Source organism: Camelus dromedarius, chromosome 25 (genome assembly GCF_036321535.1).
Source record: "Camelus dromedarius isolate mCamDro1 chromosome 25, mCamDro1.pat, whole genome shotgun sequence".
Classification (NCBI taxonomy): Eukaryota; Metazoa; Chordata; class Mammalia; order Artiodactyla; family Camelidae; genus Camelus; species Camelus dromedarius.
This window is the reverse complement of record NC_087460.1, coordinates 4,282,655-4,302,417: the sequence shown is the minus strand read 5'-3', so window position 1 is coordinate 4,302,417 and position 19,763 is coordinate 4,282,655. Positions and strand designations below refer to the sequence as shown.

The 19,763-nt window shown below is 52.1% G+C and overlaps 1 protein-coding gene across 1 annotated transcript in view; it reads left to right on the top strand.

Annotated features, from left to right (window-relative positions):
- The window catches only part of ANO2 (anoctamin 2), a 248,636-nt gene that overhangs the window by 40,924 nt on the left and 187,949 nt on the right, over positions 1–19,763 (top strand). The window contains exon 4 of the mRNA XM_031444274.2: positions 8,113–8,211. Coding sequence (XP_031300134.2) covers positions 8,113–8,211 — 99 coding nt within the window. The remainder of the gene's footprint in view (positions 1–8,112; positions 8,212–19,763) is intronic.

Here is a 19,763-nt window from a genome sequence, read left to right as displayed (position 1 = left end):
ACGCTTGGACGTTAATCACCCCAGGCGTGGTGTTACTCATCTGTCCTGTGTGTTCGATATCGTTTATCCGGTTTCCAAAGAGACTGGAAACCGTATGATGGTGCGTATTTCTTCTGTGTGCCCTTAACTCTTAGCACATTGCTGGTCGGTCACACGCTTGTGGCCCAGTAAATACTTGTTGAACTGAAATATGATGGGATGGTTGAATCATAGGAAACAGGGGAGCTGTTCCTTGGGGAGAGGTGAGTCACTGCTCAGGGAGGGCAAGGGCACATCTTTTGGAGTGGAGGGGGATTTGTTCTTGATAGCTTGAAGGGTTTGTAGACGTGTCTTGAGGAAGGAAGGAAAGGATCTAAATCAGAAAATCACATAAGTTTTGCGTTAGGAGGAGTATGAGAGAGCTGGGTACTTTTAGAGGTCTTACGATGGGCTTTTAAGTGCCTGGAAACGCTTCTCCCTGAGTGGGACATTTATCATGTGGGCCGAAGGAATGCAGTCCAGGAAGGAGATACTGGGCATTCCTGTCCGAAGGTTGGAGGGCTGTTGAATTCATGGTGTTCACTGCTGATCCGGAGGGTGACTATGATTTATTGTCCGGTCTAGGACGTTTTTGGTGATACTGAATTGCTGCACTGGGTAGAAGGACGAGGCAGAAGAGATAACCGGGGACTGTCCCAGCCCCACCAGGGCCTGCCCATCACTCTCGGTCCAAGTGTCTGTCACCACCCATCTCGGGGACCCTCTGCCCCGGCTCTGCGGCTGCCTTCTGTTTCCTTGGGCGTTGAAATGCCTGCAGTGTCCTGGCCCGTGAGTGATGGCTGGGAACTAGCGTCTGCAGCATCTGATTCTACTTGCGGGATGTCGACCGTCCAAAATAGTTTTACTGTGACGAATCGGAAAGGGCAGCGTTTTCCTCTGGTTTTTCCTCTGGTTTATCTGTGACCTTTTCCTGTCTGTTTGGGGCTGGACCCCGAGTGCTTGAAGCCTGGTTTTGGGAGGGGCCCTGTCCGTTTCTGCCAACGTCTTCAGGGCTCATGGATTTTTACCCTCTTTTTTGGGTAGAAATTTGGTCCCCGGCTCCTGCTCAGCCTTCGGCATTCTGATGCCCAAGAGAAACACTCTCTTTAACTTCCACGTCACTTGGTGCTGTCCAGGTATCGCCTGGGTGGCTCAGCTGTGATTTCTCCTGGGCGGGATCCAAGAAGCATGGTAGGAGCCACATGGAGGCCAAGGGCATGTGTCCGTGACCCCGGGGGCAGGGGATGCCCTGCACACTGAGGACCAAGGCAGAGATTTGGCAGTGGCTGCCTCTGACCTTGCTTGCTCTTAAAGAAGCCCTTTTACGTTTACTTTATAGGGTGTAAAACAGTTCCCTCGATCATTCATCTCATTTGATTCTGGAATACCACAGAGTCAGTATTAGCTTTTGAATATCTGTTTCTTAATCACAGACTAACAATGTATAATATATTTTTAAATAAATAATATGTTAACAGAAGAGACATATTTTAATGAAAAAATAACAGTATTTTTTGAAACCCAAAAAATTGTGAGAAGTGTGGCATCATTTTACGTTTTTGCGAATCTCCCCCCCCAGCCTTATTGGGGTATCATTGATGTATAAAGAACTGCACGTGTTTAAAGTGTCTGATCTGTTGAGTTTTGACATATGTACAGACCGGTGAAGCCATCACGTGATCAAGGTAATGACCATCTCTCACCCCCGGAAGATTCCATGCATCCCCTTGTGCAGTCCATCCTTCTCTCCTCCAGGTGCTGTTATTATTCATCATTAAAATTATTTTAGCATTGCCTCTGGGGGGAAGGTGTAGCTCAAGTGGTGGAGCTCATGCTTAGCATGCACAAAGTCCTGGGTTCAATCCCCAGCACCTCCATTAAAAATAAACAAACATAATTGCCTCCCCCTCCCACCAAAAAGTTATAAAATATTACAATAATAAATTAAAAAAAATTTAAAAAGTTGCCTCTGAGTTTCAAGAGCTTGGGTGACTTGCCAAAAATGGTGCAGCTGGTCAGTGAGAGAGCTGGGGCCTCAGACCCCGGGACCCGTGGCCTCCCCATGACCCATCTGTCCCCTGGCGGTGGTGAAGGTTCCCCCCACTCCTTCTGTGGGTCTTTGAAGTGGAAGGCCGCCCAGGGAACACTTAATCCCTTCTGCTGCCGACTCCCCTTCCTTCTCAGGTGCTGGGCTGCCCCGGGGGCCCCTGCTCTTCAGGGATTAGGTGCAGAGCTGGCTCTCTCGGCCCTTAGTGTGTAAGACGGTCTGACTCCTCAGTTGCCCTGGGTTCCCCCTCCCCAGTTCATCTTCACCGGGGCTTGAGCGGGATTTCTGGGTGGCTCCTGTCTGGAGTAGAGTGACATGCAATGCACAGATTCAGGACTGGGGTTGTGGGTCCAGAGATGATCTTTCCTGGGTCTCTGTCTGTTTTGGTCGCTGACCCGAGGGATCCTCCCAGCACGGCATGCTGTACCCCCCAGACACCCGCCCCAGGAGTTTTTCATGATGGACATTTGATTTGAAAAATTTGCGACTGGAGTGGCTGTTTCCATCTCCATGGGTTGGTCCCTGACCAGGTTGTCCCCACCTTTGCTTGGGGACCAGGTGATGCCTTTTGTATCAGGGCAGCTGTGCTGTTGGTATTTGGCGGGGGGGGGGGGGTCCCTGGGACAGGGTTCAGTGGGCATTTGGTCCTGTCCTCTGTCTTTGCTGATCATTGACCCAGCCTCACTGTGGCCTGGGGAGGAGAGGGGTGGAGAGGAGAGATTCATCCGGGGCCCCCCGGGAAGCACGTTTGTACCTTTCCTCCTCCAGTCGGGGTGCTCTTCCCTGGGCTTCGTTCCAAGTCCCTGCATCTCTGGGAGGTCCAGGCAGAGGCTGCTCCTGGACCGCAGGTTGGAAGTTCTTGAGAGCTGAAGGGAGTTAAGACTTCATCTGAACGATGACGGGGGAGACCGTGGTGTTCCCCGGGTGGGACAGTTGTGAGGACCCTCGCATTTCCTGCTCTCATTTCTGAAGTCTCCAGGCTGCACCCCACACTCCTCCTTGGTCTGTGATGCTGGCTGCCCTGGCCGCAGTCTCAACACCACCTGGAGTAGCTTCTCCAGCTGTGTGGGTGTCAACCACGGTGAGCTGAGCACATGGGGGTCCCCGGGGTGCGTCACCCTTGCCGTGGGACCACACGCCCTTGGTCCTCGCGGACCAGAGATGACTTGGACTGGCGAGATCTCAGTGGCATCTGCTCTCCCCCCGCCGTCCTCCCTCTCCTTCGTCTCCCGCTCACCCCTACCCTTCCTCTGGCGGCCCCTCTCCCGGGCCACGATGTGCTGTAGCTGCTGTTCTCGGCTCACAGCAGGGCCAGGGCCAGAGTGCACGCAGGCGTCTGGGGTCAGCATCAGGGTGGCTTGGCAGGGCTGTGTGGGAAGGAGGCTTGTGGAGTATCGGTTTCCAGTTTTGGCTGGGGCCGCCTCCCATTCACTCTTGTCTCTCCAGAGGGAGGACGTGGTCCTGCGAAGCCACATGCAATCTTTGGAAGACAACAACTAGACATAAACAATACGGAGAGTCTCACCATCGCACCAGGAGCGCAGGGCCTCTGGTCCCTGCCGAGGGCTTTGAGCAGCGGCTGGAGCTCTAGAGAGAGGTTTCCCCCACACCCGCAGGGCTCTCCCTCCTCGGCCTGATCGCTTGTGAAGGGAGGGGCCCCAGGGCTGCCCCCGGATGGGCTGGGAGCCCTCTGGGACGAGTGATGTCGTCCCTCCCAGGCACTGTAGGACGGACCTCGATGTCCAGGCAGACCTGGATTTCATTCCTGGCTCTGCTACTAACGAGCTGTGTGTCCGTAACCCAGCAGGTCAGCCTCCTGAGCTCCAGATCTTCATTGGCTACTTAAGACACGTTGAGGGTCGCTGGAGCGCTGCTCTCCAACTCCAGAGTCCTTTGGCTAAATCGGTTCCCCTTCTGAAATGCACCATGTCCTTCAGCTGGCTCTGCTTTGAGCCTTCAGCACGGGGATGTTGAACAGTACCGTGGAAATCTGATGCTTGGCAAGTGAAGAGACCAAGGCAGTGAACAAACCAGCGTTTTCATCTAGCAGGAATGGTTTCCTCCCCCGTCTTTTCTATCCAGGGCAGGAATTCTGCGAGGACTTACTCTGTGTCCAGCCCGTGCCAGGTGCTTGGGCGGGACACAAGCTAAGTGTCAGAGACTGTCCCTGCAGTCAAGAAGCTGTTGTTTGAGCAGAGCGACGTGCCATGTATGGAGCGGTGGGCATTCAGGCACTCCAGCGGGAACCTCACGTGCTTTCTCTCCCACCCACACAGCAGCCCTGCAGTGTTTCTCATCCTCCTTATTCAGATGCAGAAACTGAGGCTCCCTTGGTTAAGTGACTTGCCCAGTGTCCCATAGCTGTAAAATCCAGGCTTCAGATCTTAATCGATTTGAATCTGAAGTTGGAGCTCTTTCTACGCCTCCCCTCTGCCCAAAGGAATCCAATCCAATGCAGAATGGTACTCAGCTGGGCCTGGGGAACAAGGATTTTTTTTTTTAAAGCTTAATTTGTGTTAACCTCCAATGTTAGATTCCTGGGTTGGTAAAAAGAGCCTCCGGAGTTGGTGATGCTTCAGCTCAGGGATTTTCAAGTATTTGGTTTTTTATTTTTTTTCCCGGTAGACCTAGCCAGTCACACCAGCTAATATTTCGCATCAGCTGGTTGTTCTTCTTTTTATGAGAAGGTAACGGCGTTGCCTGGCATGAAAGGGGCATGATGACTCGATGTTAGCACCACTAAACTGCATTCCCGCTTTTATTTTTCCTTTGAAACAACCTCCATTTGGGGAGGATGGAGACGCAGCAGCATCCTTGGCTGGAGGGAATGAAAGCCCCCACATTGGGAAACAATTTTGTGTTAGTTAATGGATGCTCGGGCTGCGTTTGCCAGAGCCTCTAAAATCCAGGGCGTGGCAAGATGGACTTGTATCTCCCCATGAAAGTCCCAGAGACAGGCTGGGGCGGCTGTGACCCTGGAGAGTCGGGACCCAGCTTCTCTCTGGATACTTGGCCGTTTCTGGCCTTGACTCTGACCTCGAGGTCTAAGATGTGGGTAGCCACGTTCCAGGCAGTAGATCAGAGGCAGGGAAGAGGATTAGGGGGCAGAAGTCACCCACTCGTGTCTCGGCAGTGGGGGGGTCTCTGGGGGCTGCTTCCCAGCACCTCCACCTGTACCGCCTGTCCTGGAATTAGTGTTACGGTCACACTCCAGGAGAGATACAGCCTTCGTTCTGGAAGGCCGTGGGCCTAGCTTAAAAATAAAGAAAAGGACAGTGGCTGTCAGGGGACAGCTAGCCATCTGTCACCAGGGCCACGGGATTTGACCCTGGCCCTTCCAGCCCTTTCTCAAACACCGAGCATCTGCAGCCACTTACTGGACATTTGGTACACACTTGGGGCACCAATTCTAGATAAAGTTAAAAAAAAGCATTCATCACAATTTAAAAATAAAGCTGAAACAAAATACTTGAAAGTCAATAATAGTCATGGTGTCATGTCAGGGTTGGCACTCCTCTTTGCCGTCTTTCACCTACAGCATCATTTCTGGGGCCGCGGTGGGGCACTGGGGCTGCTGGTCAGCTTCCCTGGTGGTGTCTTTTCTTCCGCTTCACTTTCACTAGGTTAGAAGAGCTTAAATTACGGTTAGGGAGCAGCGCGTGACTGATGGCCCTGTCTGGTGGTCCTGGACGTTGCTGCCACAGACGGACGGAGATGCTGGGCGATCTCTCACTGGAAGCCCCTTCCAGTGTGTCGTCAGAGCTGAGTCCGCTCGGGAGCGCGGCGGCTGAGTGTTTCATCTTAGGGCTGCCTCATAGACTCCTTCCACCCTTTGATTCAGTTCTAGTCTTAAAAAAACCACGTCTTTATGTTCTGTTGCAGCCCTTGGATGTGGTTTTTAACCACGTGCTTAAATGTCCTGTTTGTCTCTGATGAGAGGAGAAAGCCACCAGGTAGAGCGTAGGCGGCCTGGATTTGAATACTTTTTCTTCTATTACACTATCTGTGTAGCTTAGGACAAACTGTTTAAATACTCCCCACCTTGATTTCCTCAACTGTGCCGCGGAGATGGTGCTAGTCCCCGCCTCCCAGCACGGCTGTGAATGTCCTGGGAACCAAAGCGCGTGACCGCCTCGCCCCATCCTGCTACGCGGCACGCACTCCATGAAGATGCGTCACGGTGATTCTTATTATTTTCAGGTATTTGTCAACTCGAGGCCATCCAAGACTTTCTGCCACATTTTCAGTCTTTTTGCGAAATCTCGGTTTCTCCTCCCTTGTAAGTCAGCACCTTTCATCCCTGAAGCAGACATCCGGACGCCTGAATCATTGGATCGACGGTGGAGTGCCATTCAAAACCGTGAAAAGGGGCCTCACTTCACATTCTGAACGTCACGAAATATCTTTTTATCTTACTCGTCGTTTCGAAGACCTCCGTGAGCCCCACCATAGAGAGCGCCCTTCAGTGGGGGAAGTGGTCTTCTCCCACCTGTGTCTCTGCCCGGCACCCGGGGCAGCCGGCGGGTCAGAGGCTGTGCCTGGATGTGGTCCCTGTCATCTTCAGCGCTCACCCAAGACTGGAGGGCGGGTCGTCAAACACCAGCTGGTCTTTGTGAGCGACTTTCTAGAGGGATGACCTCTCTTCTGGGAGCAGTGCCCCCTTGGGTGCACGCAGAGTCGGTGCCATCTCAGTCCATGGGCCCTGCTGCACAAAACGCACAGGGGCCCAGCAGCACCTCCTTTCTCCGGGAGCGCGGGTCTTCAGGGGGCGGAGGGGCGAGGCGCTGCGAGCCTGACTCCAGAGCACACTCGCCAGGGCCCCGCTCCCACGCCGCCCGCAGCGGCTTCGCCCAGCGTCAGCGGTGCCCAGGTGCGCGGGCTCCTGCTTCCCGAGGGTCGTTTGATGAGCAGTTTTGCTCTCGGCTTGTTCTGCTTTCTTTGTGCCTGTAGTTCAGGTTGCAGGTGGCTTTAGAAGCTTCACATCAATGGGGCTTTCGCCCGTTTTTCCTGCTTGTTTTGTTCTTTCCTTCTTCAGTGACGAAAACTAATGGACCTTAGGAAGTGGTTTTGTTTTCCTTTGTGTGCTTGTTCTGAAAAAAAAATTGAGGTTTTATTTGAAGATGATCGATATTTAATCTGTTAAATCTGATCAGTTTTTATAGCAGACGTGGCACCCGGGGCCAGATGAGTTGATAAGACCTGATTTTCAAATACTCGTCACTGCGTTTCCCGTCCTAAGTTTCCATTTTTGGTGAAGTCGGTGCACGCACAGAATGACTTGCCCCGGGACATGGAGTCACAGCCGTATTCATACGGAGCCCTGCCCACGATTTCTGTTTCTGAGGTTATATTGAGTTGTATGAGTTACATTGTTATTTGTATCATTACTTTTTGGCTCAAATGAACCCCTTTTGTGATTTGGGCAACGACACAGCAAAACAGGAGAACAAACCAATAGTCATGCAAACTTAACCATGAAAATGTGTGTGTGGAGACAGGCTGCGGACTTTTCACTGAATCTGGCAGTGGTGGTCCACCTGCCTTGAGTGCTGTCTATAGAACAGAGGACGAGGACGTACTGTGTAGCACAGGGACTCACACCCATGATCTTGTAATAACCTGTGATGGAGTAGAATCTGCAAAAATACCGAATCACTCTGCTGTACACCTGAAACTAACACAATATTGTAAATCAACTGTACTTCAATAAAAAAAAAGAGTTCATGAGATTTCTGTGAAAGTTCTAATTGCTTACATTTCAAGTCTGTGAATACAATTGTTTTAAATCTTTCCCTCTGAAGCCATCAAAACTCCGGGGACCACGCTTTGGGAATCCTTCCCCTCCTTTGATGAGAGCATTTCTGGACCAGACGTGGTGAATGGGTCTGGGTGGGAGGAGACTGGCCCCTAGTGAATTTTAAGGAGTACAGAACCCAGACACTGGAGAAATAACAGGTCTGGGCTTTTAGCTTGGGACAGGTGGGGAACCAGGAATTTAAGCTATGACCTTATAAATGTTTCTATTTCTTCTTCTTTGTCCCTTACAGAGCAAAAGCCAGGGCTCTGTCTTTGTCCGGATCCACGCCCCGTGGCAGGTGCTGGCCAGAGAGGCAGAATTCTTGAAGATCAAAGTTCCAACCAAGAAAGTATGAGCATGTTTCTCCTGGGCTTGGGGCCTCCTGAGGGTTGGCTGGATGCAGATAGTGTCGGGAACAGGGCCAGTGGGATGTGGGTTTTGTGGAGTTGAAATCACACTTGCCTCCTGGGGATCCCGAGTTTGGGACAGTGATAGGGTGAGACCCTGTCTCCTCAGAGCGCCGCCGGGACGTGCTCCGTGAGAAGCCAGACGTGGCCCTGGTCCAGCTTCTTGGTTTCGCTGTGGTGGCTCCCTCCCAGCCCTGCAGGGCGCTCCATTAGAGCCCCTGAAGCAATGGGAGCAGCCTGCAAGCCTCGCCCCGGGGTCGGCAGGCAGGCAGGGGGAACAGGACCAGACTTGCTGCGAAGACATCTCTTCTGGTTGTGACTGTCACTAAGTGTGGTGTGCTGGTGGGCTTCGCTTGTCCCTTCTGTAGAATAGAAGGTTCTTATCATGCGAGTTGATCAAAATTATCCGGGGAGTGTTTTCGCAACGTTCGCACCTGGGTACCACCCAGGCTTCGATTCAGTCGGCTGGAGTGGGAATGAGGCTCTGGCGTCAGTACTGTGGGAAAAAACCCCCAGGACGTCTTGATGCACATCTGGGTTGAGAGCCACAGGGTTTAGATGTATTTTGAGGTCCTTTCCAGCCATTATAGTCCATGAATAATTAAAAAATATCCCTGGGGAATTCCTCGGTGACAATTTCTCTGCAGAAGACAATCCAGGAAATACTTCCAAAAGAAAAAGAAGTGTGTCCAAGGATTCCCTCTCCTTTTTCCACTTGGTATTCTAAGGGAAAGGAGTGGCCATTTGACCATGCGAGGGGTCTCTGGAAGGGGCCCTGGGGCAGGTGATAATCTCATTTACCTGTGAGCGATCTCTCTCTTGCTCTGTCTCTGTCTGTCTCTGTCTCTCTGTCACACACACACACGTACACACACATGCACACATGCACAGCTTTATTTCACAAGTGGTGACCTAGGATTGCCAGGATCACGACTTCGTCATGGTAACTACCATTGCCATGAAGTTCACCGTCCGCGCCATTAACAGAACTTCGTGCTTGTAGTTGTCTGCACAACCTCTCTTATCCGCTGCTCTCTCATCGCCGTCTCCACCGTCATTGTCATTTTATTGAACAAGATTTTGATGACACTAAACATCGTTGGCTATGTCGACACCTTCTTCACTACCAGTAGAGCTACTGTCCCCGTCAAAAGTCACTCATCCAGTGCCATCACGTGTGGTGCCACATGAGTCCCTGACTCAGGAAGGGCAAAGTGTGTGGGTTCTCTTCTCCGAGAGTTACTAAGATGGCTGATCCAGCCATGGCAAGTGGACAAGTGACTATTCAACAACGAACAAACACGGGCATGAATATTAGCTCCAAACATTTTGCCAGTAGAAGTTTCACGTGTGGGGGTCGGCTGCCTGAGTGTCTTGGTTTCACGAGGACCACGCCGTGACCGTCTCCCCTTCCGCTACACGGCTGCTGTGACCTGTGTCTCCTGGTTTTAGACCGCTCACTCCAGACACCGCAGTCCTCTAGCACAGGCACCACCTTTGCTCTGGACTCTGCTCCTCCTCCAGGGATGCCCTCCTGATCTAGCCGCATGTGACCCAGGCCAGCCTCAGGGGGGCGTCTGCGTCCCTCTGGCGGTGTCCTCACCTATAACCGAGAGTTCCCTTCTCTTTCTCTTGTCTTCCTTCTAAGACGATTGTGTTTCTTCTGCTTTCCCTGGCTTATCTGTGTATCTGACGTTCTCTTACTCTCTTCTGTTTGCATCTTGCCTCCTGTGTTTTCATCTCTGCTGGCTGACCCTTGGGAAGAAGGTGAGCAGAACTCTGATGCCCATTCCATTGCGTCTCTCCCCCAGGACAACCCTTTTAGCGGGAAACCTAGAGACGTAGAAGACGTGCGCATCCTTCTGCTCCCCTGTCCCTGTCTCTTCCTCTTCTTTGCTCTCCCGTCCCTTCCTCTCCCTTCCACCTCTCTCCTGATGCCGTCTCCTCGCCTCCCTCTCTGTTCCTTAAACATCTGACTCCACCCCATCTCTCTCTCCCACCGCCTCCTCCTCCATCCCAGACTCAGCTCCCAAGCAGTGCCAGCCTCTGGTCCCTCTGGTTCCTGCTTGTCCCTCCCACGCTCATGCCTTTGTGAGCGTAGTTCTCCTTGAAAGACGCATCTGCCCCTAGAGCTTGTGTGCCCCCTACGTCAAACCTGCTGGGACTTACCATCCATAGCTTGGAAATACCTGTGCTTGAATTTGTAGGCAAAAGGATTAGGACAAGGTCACATGATGATGCAGCCACCTCTGAGTTGCCTTCCTTCTTTCTCTTTTTTAAAATAATTTAAATATATTTGGCATGTAACATTGTGTAAATTTAAAGTGTACACGTTAATTTGCTACATTTATGTACTTGTGAAGTGATTGCCGCGGTGGTGATAATTAGCATCTGTCATGTTACGTAATTACCCTTTCTTTGAGGGGAAGTTCTAGTCGCAGCAGGTTGGATGGTTATGGTGCAGTGTGTATTCCCTGCACTGAGGGTTTGATCTCTAGGGCTTATTGACCACCTGCTGCAGTGTGTTGCCTTGAACAACATACGTCCCAGCCCGGCACTCCCAGCCCCTGGTAACCAGCATTTTCTCTTTATTTTTACAAATTTGGCTTTTTAGAGTCCACGTGTAAGTGATACCTGTGGTACTTGTCTTTCTCTGACTTATCTCATTAGCACGATGTGCTCAAGGTCCATCCGTGTTGTCGCCAATGGCAGGGTTTCCTTTCTCATGGCTGAGTAATACTCCATCATGTGTATAAATAGAGCTCATCTTTGTCTGTTCATCCACTGATGGACCCTTAGGTTGCTTCCTCCCCTCCTCCCTTTTCATTTTGGAAGCGTGGGGTGGTAGACACGGTATCTATCAGACGAGTCCTCTGAAGGGCAGACTTCCAGCCTTGGTCCTGCACTTCTTTGCTGTGTGATGTGGGGATGTCACGTCCCCTTTCAGAGCCTCAGTTTCATCATCTACGTTGGGGACACGATAACACCTACACTACTCTTCTTAGGAGGTGGTGGTTTAAGAATCTGGTTCTTCACCAGGACTATGGAAACACAGGGGTTTATTATTGTTTCTGGGTTCTCAAATATTTTTATGCATAGTCTCAATTCCTAGTTCCCCAGTCGGCGTCCCTCCTGCCTGGATAGGCTGCCAGCACTGACGGAGCTCCCACAGGAAGAGAGTGTGTGGGGAGACCCTGGAGGAGCAGGAACAATCCACGCCCTCAGTTTACAGCCAAAGGGGCAACAGGAAGAAGGCAGACACCCAGACAGCCAAGCACGAGTTAAACACTGAGTCCAACAGCAACCCATTCACACAGCACGGGTTCCGTCTGTGAATTTGGTGGTCCAGGGAGTCTGGAGAGAGCAAAGCCAGGTGGTGACCCAACAAGGCTTCAGCAGTAACAGGAAGAACTTTTCCCCAGAGTGTCTAGGCCCCGGTCTCCACCCAGGTGGACCGTCGCAGCATCCTTCTGTGGGTTCAGCCACGTGGCCCCAGATCTTTTTTGCATTCACAGAATGGAGTGGCTCATAGTTGACCTCACAGAGGGTGTCATAACCACGAGAGGGGGATGTAACTTGGTATGCACTTGCTTGTAAAAATTAATCTGAGCACCTGATTATAGGGGTGGCGATGGGGGTTAAACCCAGTTCCTGAGATGGGAAAGGAGCATGGGGGTGAGGACGAGACAGGGCAGCCTGTGGGGGCTGGAACCGGGTCCAGTGACATTTTTGCCTCTTTTTAATGGTCTTGCGAAGTGACTGCGAGGAGAATAAACTACGTTTGCAGAGAGCCAGGTCCTGGCGCAGAGGGAGTGTGGAGGAAGACTGGGGCATGGTGTGGGATCAGTTAGCATCCTCCAGGCCGGTGAAGGCCAGTGGAGGTTTGGATCATAACTCAGCAGGGTCCGGAGAGACCGGGAAGATGGGGAGGAAATCACAAAATAGAGATCTCCAACCTGGACAAATCCATAGTAATGCGTCCAGGGACACGGAGTCCTGAGCACAGATATTAACTGGGAGGGGAAATCTTGGAAGGAAGCATTTGTTTTCCAAAAACAACAACAGAAGAGCCAGTGTTTTGGGAGGGACACTTCAGCATCCATGCACAGGAAGGGGGCGGGAAGGCCTGGCCTTTGGCCCCGAGCAGCCTGAGAAGGTTTGAAGTAGGTGCTTTCGCACCTCTGCTCATGACCAAGGTGATCCTTGTAGATGGTGGTCAACGTCTGTGTTTATTTCTCATTCACTTTTTTACGTATGTGAACGAACACCCTCCTGCCATGCTCCCCGCCAACACTCACTTATTCTCCAAGTGCTGCCTCCAGGAGACACAGGTGGGAATGGTCCAGGGGGAGGTAACGGAGTCCCTTCTTGTCCTGTTAATGAAGTCTTGTTAATCCAGCCAGAGTCCACGAAATTCAGCAGAAGTGACGTGCCTGAGGTGGGGTGAAAGTACCTTTTGTCCAATCTGCCGAAGCTTTTGTCAGGATCCATATTTGCTGTTCCCAGGAGCCTGTAAGGACTTGAGCTTACGAGTCCTTCGCATGCAAGCAGATGCGGTCCACCTCCACCAGTGCCTTTTCGGGAGAGCAGGCTCCGAGCGCCCCTCATCTACCGTCGGGAGTAAGGAATGTCGTGGAGGGCTGCTATGAGGAGCCGTGACTGTGTGTTTAGATTCCTAGCGTAGAGGCACGACCCGTATGATTACTGTTGTCGGTATTGTCATTTGTGGGCGGTGTGTCGAGGGCGCACCGCTGGCACCAGACCGGGGCAGCTCCTCCCTGCGGGTTCCCTTCACAGCTCGCATCTGCAGCTGTGGGCCCCATTCCTTAAGTCTGCCAAGGCGGCCAGCAGCCCAGACATGGAATCGCTGGAGAGGCAGAAACAGATGGCCTCTGGACTATGTGCTGGGGGATTTCTGTTTCCTCGAGCGTCGGTCCTTGGGGCGTCCGTAAACATAATGGCTCCATGTGCGAGGTCTGTGCTGCAGTCACCAGGAGGGGCAGCGGGGAGATGGCTCGGGCCTCGCGGCGCAGGAGGGAGAGCTCGGAGGGCGGACCGCAGGTGTGTCAGGTGGAGACCTGGCGTTCTCCCACTGCTCCGCCCCAGCCCCCGTCAATCTGGGTTAGTTGATTCATACCTTAGCCTATTTCCCCAGACAGGACTTGAGAGGGATTACAACCCAAAGCACAAGTACAGATGGATCATTTCTGAAAATGGACAGATGAGAAAGAATCATGGGATTGGTGGAGTGCGGGGGAAATGATGACCGTGAGAATGAAAAATAAGGGCGATTGATGATGAAGTGAGACAAGTTCATTCTGAACTCCCTGGTAGCCAAGGCAGAAAGGACCACGGCTTACATAATCTGCAGAAATAAGCATGTTTGCTCAGAGCAGGCGGACTTTTTTCCAAATTAAATTTGCTAAAGTGTAATTTTCTGTAAAGGATGTGAACAATATAAGGGACATATTTTCAGTAGTGTGTTCATGTAAGGTGCTGGCATATCCTTTCTGTGGCCATTTCTTACACTGATTTTGGATAAAAACCGAGAATGTAATGTTTAGTTCAGGGAGGGTCATTCTACCAAGTCATGTAGGCGAATTTCTGATGAGCTAACTTGATTCAAAGATAAAGCTGAGAGCAGAAGTGCTGTTTGTGCTTTAATTCTCTCCATGGACTCCGTGTCTGGAAATAGTTTTTAATCTACTAGACTGCATTTATAAAGGAATATTTCATCTCATTTTCATGAACTGGAAACACATTTAACTGCCGTTATGAATTTTCTGAGTGCGAGAAAATCAGTGTTACCACGCTGAACTAATATAATTCCAGTTAAAGAGCACAAAACTTGACATTTTGGTTAGTCTGAGTGGCCCCTTCGGAGGAAAATATTAATTCCGTCAAGCTTTGTAAATTACTGGAAGTTGTTCTCAGATACCTATTACTGCCTCTCTAGAGATTCTGACTTGGGAACTGTGGCTTTTGCAAAAGCTCCCAGCTGATGGTGCCCACGCAGCTTCAGGGGGCAGTCCAGCCAGGCCAGGGCCAGAGCACTTCCTCGGTCCCGGTTACCCAGATTTGAGGCTGGTATTAGTCAGGTTTCTCTAGAGAAACAGACCCAGCAGGATACATGTGCTATGTGTACATTAGATGTATGTATTATGAGGAATCGGCCCAAGAGAGTGTGCAGCCTGGGGAGTCCCTGGTCTGCAGCTGGAGACCCAAGAGAGCTCCTGGTGTAGGTTCCAGGTCCAAATGCCGGCCAGCTCGAGGTCCAAGAAGAGCTGGTGTTCTGGTTTGAACCTGAAGATAGGAAAAGGCTGACGTCCCAGGTCACGGCCTGCAGGCAGGAGGCGTTCCTCTCACTTGCAGGGGAATAAGGCCTTTTATTCTCTTTAGTCCTTCAACTGATTGGACGAGGCCCACCCACACTACAGAGGACCATCTCCCTCACTCAGTCTGTCCATCTGGATGTTACTCTCATTGGAAAACACCCTCACAGACAGACCCAGAATAACATGTGACCAAATATCTCGGCATCCCTTGGCCCAGCCCGGTTGACATACGAAATTAACCCTCACAAGGCTTGTACTTTGAAGGCCTGTAATCTTCCTTGTAGAGGGTTGAATAGAGGTGTCCAAAAAAAGTTATGTCCAAATCCTAACCCTGGGATTGGTGAACTTGATCTTATTCGGAAAAAAGGTCTTTGCAGATATAATCAGTTAAGGATCTTGAGGAGAGGTCATCCTGGACTTCGGGCAGGCTCAAGGCCAGCGACAGGGGTCCTTAGAGAAGAAAGAGGTTTGAGACGCACAGTCACCCTGGGGAGACAGGTGGAGACCAGACTGACGTGGCCCCAGGCCGGGGAATGTCTGGGGCCATCAAAGGCTGGAAGAGGCAAGAAGGCCTTCTCCCCTAGAGCCTTCGAGGGCACACAGCCCCGCTGACATCTCTGGGTCAGCCTTGTGGCTTCACAATTGCGTGAGAGTAAACTCCTGTTGTTTCAAGCTGCCCAGCTTGTGGCAGTTTGTTACGGAAGACCTAGGACACAAGCACACTCTGCTGAGCATCTGTTGTGTATGTAACACCGTACTCAAGTCTGCAGGGACTGCATAGGAGACAAACTCTAGTTCCTGCTCCCGGGGGCTTACGGTGCGTTTAGAGACTCAAGAGTAAGGAAACCAAAGCGGTTAGAGAAAAGCTAACGAGTAAGGAAAATACTGGCTGTAGGTCAGAAGAATCCAGAAAAGGTGGGGTCAGTTTAGTTGAAGGAATAAAGGAGGGTCTGTGAGGGAAGTGAGTTTTTTATCGTTCATTGTGAGTGGGGGGGGGGGGACGGGGAAATCATTCTGGGACCAGAGGCAAATATTTAAAGCATCTGAAGAGGCTCAAGCCCTGGAAGAGGGGTCAAGTACTGTCCTTGGGACAGAAGCCTAAGTCAGGGGGCTCGGTGCAGACTCCGCAGAGAGGTGTGGTTTGGAGACCAGTCCAGCAGGTGCAGACACAGAGAAAGCCCAGTGATGTTGCCAGGCTCAGGGACCGAGGGCAGCCCGGATGAGGCTCCCACAGGCTAAGTGTACTACCTCACTTAAGGCACAGCTTGGAGAGGCGGCCGACATAGGACATTTCTGCCCTTAGATGTTTGGACACTGTCAGAGTGTGAGTGACTCCAAGGGCTGTCTGTCCCCGGCTAAAGTCAGTAGCAGGGGGATGGAATTAACAAATTCACCAGTTGTCATTTGGCTGACATGTGGGCCACAGCATTTTAAAGCTATGACAGACACTGTAGGGTCCAACCACCTTACTTTACGGACAGGAAAGCTGTAACCCAGGACTGTTAGGTAAGCTGCTGAGCTAGTCCACGGCAATGACAGAATAAAAATATTAATGCATTGCCTCTCCTTGTCTAGGATGATTTAAACCAGGGTGAAATTTCCCAGAGTACACGGATTGATCAATGGATGCCAGATGATTCTTTGCTCCCGCTGTCCCAGTACCTCGGGGCTGTGATCTGCAGCACAATAGCAGGGGCTGAAGCTCACAGCTGTAATGCGGTCCATGCACATTCAGGAGCAGAGTCGTACTCTTTCCCCCCCTCACCTGGACCATCTCCATCCTTCATCAAGTGGTGATTTAATTCCTCTTTGGGGCTATTTTGATAGTGAGTAACTCCTCCCTGAAGACCAGACAGTAAAAAGCAGGAGAAACGCCATGAGTTTTAGTAAGGATGGAGGTCTTGTTAGTCCTTGGTCACGGGAGAAGGGTCACTGTCTACCCTGCCCTCAGGATGCCTTTCAGGACAGAACTATTTATTATTACCGTGGGTGATGTTTGCGAGAACCAGAGCTGGTCGGCCGTGGGCGGGGCCTCCTTGCAGTCACTGCCTGTTCCCAAGCATTTGTTTTTAATCAAGGTGCAGCCGAGAGGGGCGGGTCTGTGTTCGATATCTCTGTGGGCTTTCTGGGTGAATGCTCTTTGATTGCGATTTACACAGGCTGGAAAGAGTGCACGGTGCTTTGACTTACTCTCTTTTTTTGTTTGTTTTCTGTAATGCTTTTCATCTACAAAAATCAGGGAAGAAAAAAAAAAAGAATGGGTGCCATGTCCGTGCCGTGGTTTCAGCGCAGAACCTGAGACGGCTGGTGGAACCTTCTGGATTGCACGTGAACCTGGCCGACCACAGGCCTGGCAGACCGAGTGCGGGCTGTTTACAGACAGGCCTGACTCAGGGCTCAAAAACAGTGACGCCAAAAACATGCAGATGTAATGGGAAGTGAATTTGAATTTCTTAAGTTGTTTTCAAACTTCATGATTGAAAAAGAAGTTGAAAGGGAAGTTGTGGTTTTCTTTTTCAAACCCTTGGGTCACGTCCAGCTGGCCTAGGGTAGCGCACACCAGACGGGCCGGCTGGGGCCTGGGTGCTGGACCCCGTGCTGGTGGGGCTGGGAGCGGGGGCGGTGGGTGGTGGGCGGAGTTTTCATCCTTTGTGGGCCCTTTTGAGGGTGAAGGAGCTGTTCATCCTTACGCCAGGGCGGCGGTGGTAAACCAGGACTGTTCTCCGCAACTGGGATATGTGGTTGCTCTCCCAATAGGAGACGCGGGAGCGGGGGGCCCGGCTTGGCTTGGCACCACTGCCCCTCTGGGTGGACAGGAGGCGCCGGCGGGAGGGAAGAGGCAGGGGAGGCCGGGGCAGTCAGCTTCAGGTGCTGGGGCTCCCGGGCACAGCTTGTCTTCCGTGATGTGCTGGTTCATAATGGCTCCTGAGATCTGAAACATTTTTAGAAATTTTGCAAGCTGGTTGTTAGACCACTGATTATTGAAGTAGGCCATAGAAATCAGCGAAGGTGACAAGTCTCCAACCCGACCCCACACGCCCAGGTGGTAAATGAGTGTTTACCAGCACATCGTGGATGAGGGCCCCAGGAACCGGGACTGGGTGCACCGTCAGAATGCCACCGTGGACTAGAGCCATCTTTCTGGGGGACACGCTGGAACCTGAGGGTATCATGTGACTCCTGCCGTGGCATTAAAGGCTCTTGGTCAGTGAGGGGCCAGGAACAGCCGTGTCTATGCAGGGACTCTAAATGGATGCCGGATCTGTCACTTCTGACACAGAAATTGACTTCCCGCCACCCCCCACCTGCCTGCCTGCCCCAGCCCCACGATCCTCCAACACACCAGGCCTGGTTCCCTCTCAGGGCCTCTTGCTTGCCCCTCCCTCTGTCTGGAGACCTCCAGATGCTGCAGGACTCACTCCTCCACATCACTGGGGTCTCTGCTCCCGAGTCTCGTCCTCAGACAGAGCCCCCGCTGCTCCATGTGAAGCAGGCCCTTCCCTCTCCCTCCCTTTCTCCCGTTTTCTCCCTCCAGCACACACCACTGCTGGATGCCGAGCCACGCGCATCTGTATCTTTGTTCTGCTGTTTGTATCCTCGCTACTGTGAAGCTCCACAGGGGTGGGGATTTTGTTTTGCCTTCTCGGCAGCACAGAATCAGTGTTTGTTAATGAAAGAAAGAATGGGTCCCCTATACTAGATCTGGCCTATGTGTGGTGGCTTGGTGGAGGGCGAGGCTGAGATGGGTTCTGAGGCTTCATCCAAGGGCGTTGAGAAGGAGTGCCATGATCCCTTAGAGCTGTCTGCAAGGAGGATGAGGCGGTGCAGGCGTCCGTGTGTCCATCACAGTGGCCATCCTGATTTGGGTCCTTAGTGGCCCCTTCAGTTACCAAAAAACATTTAGGAAGAGTCTAATTGTACCTCAAGTGGGGCCAGGCTGTGTATAGGGGTCCTAACCCTTTAAAAGTTCACATTTTTCATCCATCCATCCACCCATCTATCCAGTGAATAGATCTTGAGTATCGCTGTGTATGAGATACTCTGCTGACGGCTGGTGACTCAGTGGTGACCACAACTAGTCCTGGCCCCATGTGGCTTCACCGTGGTGAGGATTCAGAAGTTAGATAGCTGGTTATGAGTGGGGAGGCACCAACAGAAGGAAAAGAGCTAGATGGATGGAGAGCCGAGCAGAGGAAGCCCATTGCAACGGAGGACAGACTCCAGGAAGGCACCATCTGAGCTGAGACCTGGGGGCTGGGTAGGAGTTTGCCAGGCGGGGAGGGCCGGGGAGGACCGTCCCAGAAGAGTGGAGGACATGTCCTCCGGCCCCAAGGTAAGCAGAGCCCTGCCTGTGCGGGGAACGGGGAGGAGGCCAGGGTGCGTGCAGCACAGACACTGTGGGCAGGGGCGGCCGAGGCTATGGCAGGGGGTGGGAGGCGTAGCTCGGAAGGGCCTTAGCTTGTAAGTAGTCTGGATTCTATCCCACATTTTTAAAGTCAGCAAACATTCATTCATGTGTGGAGGACATCCTGAAACAGAATTAAAAACCATAAGTGAATCCAGAGTTAGACATCAGAGAATGTGCCTTCTGGAAGCACGTCGCTGTCTCCAACCAGCATGGCTGTGGACAGACAGGACACTGACCTGGAGGCACAGGTAGGGATGAAGAGACTGATCAGCTCCTGGTCTTGCTGTGCACAAGGAGTCTCCGTCTGGGCTCTAGGATGCAGCTGATCTTACCAGGTCCTGGTGCTGTTTGCATCTGGATTGGTGGCTGGTTTAACCCTCACTTGCATGGGTAACTGGGCTTATGCAGGGAATTCCCCAGGTCCGAGGTCAGTGGATGCGTGTCTGCATGTGTGCATCCCTCCCCCTGTCCCCCCCCAGGTACCAGCAGGGCAGGGGAATGGTGGGTGCACCCTGCTGCATCTTTAGCTTCTCATCCTCGTAACTTCTTCAGTCCAGGGGCGTCCACCCTGGTCCAGCTTGCCTGCCGTGCCCACCTCTGCCCTGCTTGCCTTCCCTGTGCATCTCAGCCTTTTGAGATTACAGGTGCGCAAGTGGGTGTGATGATGATCTTCAGCCCAGTCGACCCTCCGTCATCCAGCGAGCGGAGGAGCAGGGGAAAGCACAGATGCACTGCACGAGACAGTCTGGAT